Consider the following 8,007-nt stretch of genomic DNA (forward strand, 5'->3'; position numbering starts at 1 on the left):
GGTTTCATTGAAATGATTTGAGTTTAAATAATATATGTGTTTATAATAGTATGATGTGTGCTTGCCATATTATGCTGTGTGTTTGTGATTGTATGCTGTGTGTTTGTGATCGTATGCTGTGTTTTTGTGATGATATGCTGTGATAATTCTCACACAGTTAACATCGCGTTTTCAGAGTTGAAATTACCGGCTTGTATAAATCTGAGAAAAACGGTAAATTTTACAAGACATTGCCATCTCGGTCTTGGTTCATAAGGCTAACATTTATTTTATCTTATAATGTTTGCGCTGTTATGGCAGTTGGCAGTTCAGCTGACAGTCGCAGTCAGCATCTGCATCTAATAGATTAGTAAGAATGGTCTTGAAAACTGTGTTTTGTTTAGCGTAGTTGAAGAATTGTCCTTTTAAACACATATCCATTTTTGTTCAAAAATAGGCAAATATCCGTTGTAATGTCTTAGGTGTGAGCATACGTATGATATACAAAATGACAGACTTACTTCTGTATATACGCTTACTTTTGGAAAATTACACTATTCTGGTAACCCAAACAATGCTGACCGATTAAAAATTCTTTAAATATCGCATATCTTATAAAAATAACTTTAAGTAATTGAAACTGTAATTGGTACATACAAGAGATCCGCGTTGTTAGTTAAGTACACGATGCGTGTTCCCAAAGTTTGCATGACCTTTGCTCGTCAATTGACTGGCTGACAGTCAAGTTAGTCCGTATCCTGATACCGTTTTAGTGCATCCGCTCATGTCAATTGGTTACATTAGTCAAAATTTAACATATGATTTACTGAATGGGAATGTGGGCCGTACTTCCAATTGTACTTTATTCACCAGCCTTTAGAATTATGTTCCTTGTTGGAACACGTCCGTCCTCATTTTTGGATGTATATCACTGTAGTATTGCACGCGATGTTGTGAAACATTTTTATTTTTGAGAGCAAATCAGGAAGTATGAAAAAATCACACTGGTAAATCGACATATACAACAACAATATTGCCACTTTTAACACACACATTTACGAGAATAGTCGGGATAAACATCGTGGATCAAGATGACAATTTAAGTTAAGGAAACGGTTTTATGAATTTCGTCTGAAGTTGGAGGATCCTTTCAAACAGTGTATCCGTGTGTTAAGGCTGGATGCATATAACAATTTAAAATGAAACCTCTGAAATGTGTATTAGTAGGCGATGGGTAAGAACAATTATTTTTATTTAAACTACCAGCTTGTAATGTATTATAATATCTATGTATCTTTTTGTATTTAGTGTTTATTTTGATGCTGGTGAAACATTATGTTTTGTTTGAAGACTTTAACGGTTGCCAACTTAATATTCGATGTCTTCAATGTTGAAATATGTTTTTACCCATTTATGCCTAGCGTTTAGAAAAAAAGCCTTGGCAAACAGCGTAGACCCAGATGAGACGCCGCATGATGCGGCGTCTCATCGGGGTCTGCGCTGTTTGCTTAAAGGAATTTCTGTAAGAAATATTCTAAATATATAGATAAATATACTAGACATCCCTAATTTTGGAAATAAATTGATCCAATTTAGAAGGATGGGAGAGTCCACTAGGCATAAATGGGTTAATAGTTTACGGTACTTCTTTATTATAGGAATGTTGGAAAGACATCCTTAATGAAGACTTATAAAGACAAATGTTTTCCCGGGGCCTACCTTGCGACCATGTAAGTATTGACCAGCAAATTAATGATGGACCAAAAATGGAAATTATGCTGCCCGAAAAACTGTTCATACATTCATTAGTATCTTCAATATTACAAAGTTACTGAATGAGTGGTCGTTAAAAAGCAGAATCGCTTATTAGGAAAAACAGCATGCAAAAATGTTTTCTAAGCATAAGATGAATATGTGTGTCATGGTATGATTTGTACATTGCACTGAATACGTGAGTTTTCTAGTATTCGTTAAACTAGTGTTTAACCACTTTACATAGCTTTCGAGATCCTTGTGCACGTCCGGATCATTAAAGTATGCGCACTTGATAAGTGCATTATCAAAATTATCTAATATGTAAATAATGACATCAATTGAGCGTACTTAAAAATGCAGAATTGATCAATCTCGCTAAAATGGGATTGGTTGGTATCACATAAGTCAAATTGTCTTTGTTTCGTTATTTACAATGCACCGCCGTGAAATCATTATGAATCCATTGTGTATAATGTTCTGATCTAGCGATTTCCGAACGTTGTATGTATGCTCAGTACGTACAGACATTCCCAAACGAGTGTTTGATACAAACTATTAAATGCATTAGCGATTCTATTAGTGCCAGATTAAGCAAGATGCGGCCCTAGGCAGTGAAACTTTAAGGGCCCACGACCCTAGTCGGCCTAGTGCCCACTAGAAAGCCAGTGCCCCGTCGATTTCATTCCGAGCCCCCTAATGAACATCTTAAAAACGAAATCACCAGCAAATCAATACGGTTTTGTAAACAAATTATTGTCACAATTGGTAAGATTATCAAGCCTTTAATTTAAAAATGCCATTAATATGGAATAACTGGATTTGTCAAGTAATTAGATTAGGCTAGACAAGTAAGACAAAAAACATTGGTCGCGGTCTCATGGAGCATCCCAAACGTCGCGGGCCTTTTGGAAGTTGCCCACTCTCCCTATTGGGTGATCCGGGACTGGATGCTATTGATATGTTTGATACTGTAAACGCACTCTGCCTATTGTGTGATCCGGGACTGGATTTTATTAATATGTTTGATACTGTAAACGCACTCTGCCTATTGGGTGATCCGGGACTGGATGCTATTAATATGTTTGATACTGTAAACGCACTCTGCCTATTGGGTGATCCGGGACTGGATGCTATTAATATGTTTGATACTGTAAACGCACTCTGCCTATTGTGTGATCCGGGACTGGATTTTATTAATATGTTTGATACTGTAAACGCTATCAAAAATATATACAGATTATGGCTCTGACATTTGGCCATACAAAAGCGTCCATAACTTGGTTAAGTTAGTACATGTAAGTGGGTAGATCGACTCGGAATATTATATACTATACGAATACAAAGTAAAACATTATGGAAAAGTGTGTATTAAGAAGATAACTTTAACCCAGTTATGCCTATTGGACTCTCCCATCCTTCTATATTGGGTCAATTTATTTCCAAAATTATGGATGTCTAGTACATTTATTTCTATATTTAGAATATTTCTTACAGAAATTCCTTAAGCAAACAGCGCAGACCCTGATGAAACGCCGCATCATGCGGCGTCTCATCTGGGTCTACGCTGTTTGCTAAGGCCTTTTTCTAGACGCTAGGCATACATGGGTTAAACCAGCGACAATTACCCATCGATGTTTTCCCGTCATGGTGCTATGTGTGAGCATTTCTAAAACTAAAATTTCATCTACCATATATGAAAACCTTTGCATTTTTGCGTTTAATATTTAACCGATTTAATCAGATATTTATTGTCGTTTTGCATACTTCATGTTATTCAAGACATGTAAAAGTTCAATGTCTTTAAAAAATGTTTTACGCGTAAAATTAAAGTCAATCGAAACAATGGTCTTAATCTGTTCAAACATGGAACAAAAATAAAAGTAAGACTAAAATTTAGACAAATGTGGTCAGTATTTCATGTTTATGTAATCCATTTACAGTACTTATTTCAACCATCCTTCTTGAAAGGCATAGCGTCGTAAAATTCACAATAGTCACCCACCTATTATAAATTCGTTGAAACGGGCTTTTGAAACGTATGACCTATACGTTAGCTTGAATTTATTTCGGACAATGACCTTCAGAAGATTAAACACACGTCGATACACATGCTTATTGTGGAAACTTTCCTCTTGTGTCGAATTGATGTACACTTCTTGATGAAGCAATAAAAAACCCTTTCGGAAGAAAAATAATTATCATGCTCGCCCACAGGATATTATTCATACTTAGCTCATCACTCTGCGTAATTGTCGTTTCTTGAAAGCCGCTGTTAATGAACCATAGAACTTGTAAACATTAATGTAAACATTAAGAGGAAAAACGGTCATGTACCTTTTAGCTATTTTGTTCTCGAAGAAAAGCAAAAAAACGCGTGCAAAACATAAAGTACTGAATATGAATGGCCTACATGTGTGAGATTGTTGTATTATGCTATGTTAATATTTTATTTTATTTTTTTTTCTGAAAAAATGAGAACTATATTTTTAAACTATGTACTGTACATAGATAGATAGATTTATTTCGGCATAGGAAGCATATACAAAGTTCACAACATAACATAGAATAAAATAAAAAACAATTATAAAAAAACTATATAATGAACAATAAACTATGACATGCTCACTAACACCAAGGATAACACAACAAAGGGCAAGCCCTTATTCCAGTGTGGTCCTTAGTAATTGTTGGCATGACAAAAAGGCAGACCTTAAACATAACTATGGTCATAGTAAAATACTGATTTCATGAAATAAAATGTTTAAATCACAGTTCAAATTAGATCCGACTAATAATCACGGGAGTGCGTGGCGTAATAATATCAAAAGCCTCCAAGTATTCTGAGAAAAACTTCAAAAACCTCAATTCAGGAAGTTTCAACTGCAAGTGAACACTAGTTAATGAAAAACGCGTGTTATAGCACCAAAGGTAAAAATAAACAAATAACTGGTTAACCTGAATATTAACTCAAAGGAAATAAATAAGTGTAAAAGGTTCACAACATGGCGATGTCAATACATTTGAACTAGCTCATTAGGCATGCGTTGGTATTTAAGTGTTAGCCTTCAGTGGAAATGTTTCTTAAATACACCACTATCTTAACGCTAAAGCTTTTTTGTTTGATAATAACCGTGCGTATACACTTATGGGGCAAATTGACACACATTTCCTCGTGACAAATATCAGATGCAATTTGATGAGCACGCGATAATCAAATCATTAGCATGCTATGTAATCTTCGGACTCATACTCAAGCATAACATATGGGGTTTAACAGGTTTAACGGCATAGCAAAGTTGCTTACCAATATATCACCGTCTTTATAACTGATGTTGTAATGCATTTTTGGGTCGATTTGTTTGACAGAAATTACAACGGATTAGATAGAACAATATAATCCATATATTCATTTGTTAATTGAAATTTTTGACGTCATGAAAAAATCAATCATTAAGGTAGCATCTCACATGGTCTAATAATAAGTCTTTGGGATTGAACTTTCAATTTGGTACGACAAAATGCTTTATCAATATGTCACAGTTTTGCAAAGGCCTTAACACAAAATATCATATTTATGATGGCATGGCAATTTCCTCCACCTGAGTGGTAACAAGTTAATATATTGTGTGTTGTTGACGTATTTTCCTTTTTTGAAACAAGGTCCGACAGCATCAACGTAACGATGCAGGTGGACGAAAAGAACCACGATCTCACGGTTTACGATACGGCGGGCCAAGAAGCGTACGACAGGCTACGACCGCTGACTTACCCAGATACGGTTCGTTATAAGAGGAACTTGTTTTATGTTTTGATAATTGTGAATGTATTATTATACTAAATTGGTATGCTACGATGCAGTTGCATTTACATATTTTGTTCCATTTTAAGAAAGCGCCACTTAATCCTGTGTGTCAGCAGTATTCAATATTTCAAACAAAAACAGTTCAATGTTATTAATTTGTAAATGAGTTTAAACATGGAAATACATAAAGGTAAACGCAGTAATATACCTGCGCTTAATAGCTTTTTCAAAAGAGTTTCGGCTTTTCAAACATCCTTTTTTCAAAATACTTTTTCTTGTTTTACGCACAGAGGTGATACACTTGTTTTGTATATGGTAAATATATGTGAGGAATATCTTCATTATTTTTTTCAGGATGTGATTGTCATGTGTTTCTCATTGGTTTCCAAAGACTCGTATGACAGTATAAGAGATAAGGTAATTTAAACAAGTTTCATATTGTAAGCTCGTATTGAAAAGTATGTGTATAAATAAATGGTTCCGCTGCCTAGCAGTCACGGCGTAGGAGGTCGAAGGCTCGAGTCTAGTACAAGGCTCATTTTGATACGACCGGTTACGTTGGCTCGGTGGTTGTTGCGTCAAGAATGCATAGTAACCGTTTAAATGAATAATACCATCTTACTAAAAACCAACTTAAGCAATTGACGTCGTTGACAACACACATTAATTATTTAAAAAATCAAATAACACATTTATTTAAAAATTGAAGCATTTGTTTTTCAGTATTAATTGCGACATTCCAATTCTGTGATTCTCTTAGCACGCAAATACGAATGTAAAGCATGTGTATCCCATATAAATCCATGTTGACTATAAACAAATTATAGCACAAACATGACGGGACAAGTCCACTCTTTGAATAGGTGTGTTTAGGAAATGTTTGTTACTATGTATACAATCAGCTTAATGAATAATTTTATTATATTAACCTTCAACAAATGTGTTGCTTTCTTCAGTGGTTGGCAGAAGTAAAACAGTATTGCCGGGACATTCCTATCGTCTTGGTCGGCACAAAACTAGATATGCGCAGTGGAAACAGCAAGAAAGACTTCGCCATTATGAACGGTGACCGCGATTCGACGATAGCATTTAATACGATCAGTCAAGAACAAGGTCATTGGCTTAAAAAAGAAGTAGGTGCCCGGTTTTACGTTGAATGTTCCGCCAAAACGCAGACGTCAACCAGAGACGTTTTTGAAAGTGCAATTATGGCTGCTATAAACCCAACTAAGCGGAAACAGAGAAGAAATGGTTGCACTATTTTGTGATGTTGACTTAAGTTGCTCTACGTGAAGTTAAACACTTTATATACAAGAATTCGTGAGTGGATGCTATGACGATTAATTGATAGTACTTGTTCGACCATGTATTACTTTACTGTTTTAATACACTAAAGGAAAAAAAATGTCTTTGAGACATTTGAAGAACATTAGGCATTTTTTTGCTGTGACGTACATTTGATTTACGAAGCTTACATGTTCACATTTTAAAATCAATCGGCTCATTTATGACGATGATAAAATGAATCGAATTTGTATCTTACTGTTACTTTAACAACACTAAAAGTGTGTCCAAAGTAAAAGATTTTCTTATTCCCTGCAAACAGATCGTGTCCTTTTCTAGTTTAACCCATTTAAGCCTAGTGGACTCTCCCTTCCTTCTAAATTGGATCCATTTATTTCCAAAATTAGGAATGTCTAGTACATTTATTTCTATATTTAGAATATTTCTTACAGAAATTCCTTAAGCAAACAGCGCAGACCCTGATGAAACGCCGCATCATGCGGCGTCTCATCTGGGTCTACGCTGTTTGCCAGGCCTTTTTTCTAGACGCTAGGCATAAATGGGTTAAAATGTGTGATTTTCATCAAAAAATTTTTTTTTTTGTATTTATTATGCAAATATTGCTATCTAACCTCCACTGATATTGAACAAAAGCGTTTGTAACGTGACGTTGCTTGTTTGAATGATTTTATTATGTATATAGTGTACATCTAAAATGTGTATTGAAGTGTCATACTTAGATTAAAGAAAACTATCATGGCCATAGAAATGTACTCTTGGTAACCATACAAATATTAATTGTTGTTTTCTTGTTTTCTTAAAGTAAAATATAGATTTAGTTATATACGAATACTGGGTAATTAATAATAAAAAGTTAACCAGGGAAACCATTTCGTTTTAATTTGTCTGCGGGATCAAAATAGTTTGAAAAATAAAATTATTAAACAATACTGATCCGAAAAGCTTATTAATTGCGAGGAACGTCTATTGTTCTCTGTTGAAAATAACCACAATATGGCACGAAATATTATTGTTAAAATTGCATACAACTTATGAAAAGGGTCTTTCGACGTACTTTTTCCGTTCAGTTTCCTTTACAGTTTATTTACCTCGTGAAAATGTGTGTGTGGGTGGATGGCATCCCACTCGACACCGTACAGAGTTTACAAACAATATATGCACATTAC

General features: G+C 34.8%; 1 protein-coding gene across 1 annotated transcript; it reads left to right on the top strand.

The window, feature by feature from the left end:
• Nucleotides 1-839: 839 nt before the first annotated feature.
• On the top strand, nucleotides 840-7,707 carry LOC127867477 (ras-related C3 botulinum toxin substrate 2-like). Its single transcript, XM_052408638.1, has 5 exons — nucleotides 840-1,213; nucleotides 1,638-1,709; nucleotides 5,395-5,512; nucleotides 5,891-5,953; nucleotides 6,493-7,707. Exons 1-5 carry the CDS (start codon nucleotides 1,179-1,181, stop codon nucleotides 6,802-6,804), a joined length of 600 nt encoding a protein of 199 aa, XP_052264598.1. The 5' UTR covers nucleotides 840-1,178; the 3' UTR covers nucleotides 6,805-7,707.
• Nucleotides 7,708-8,007: the final 300 nt, after the last annotated feature.

The sequence above is a fragment of the Dreissena polymorpha genome, chromosome 2 (assembly GCF_020536995.1).
Source record: "Dreissena polymorpha isolate Duluth1 chromosome 2, UMN_Dpol_1.0, whole genome shotgun sequence".
Taxonomy (NCBI): Eukaryota; Metazoa; Mollusca; class Bivalvia; order Myida; family Dreissenidae; genus Dreissena; species Dreissena polymorpha.

Bases quoted from the DNA above. Each gene is read 5' to 3' on its own strand.
- LOC127867477 (XM_052408638.1), top strand. From the start codon at position 1,179: ATGAAACCTCTGAAATGTGTATTAGTAGGCGATGG. The intron at 1,214-1,637 runs GTAAGAACAATT...TCTTTATTATAG, and splicing joins TGTGTATTAGTAGGCGATGG to GAATGTTGGAAAGACATCCT. The intron at 5,513-5,890 runs GTTCGTTATAAG...TATTTTTTTCAG, and splicing joins CGCTGACTTACCCAGATACG to GATGTGATTGTCATGTGTTT.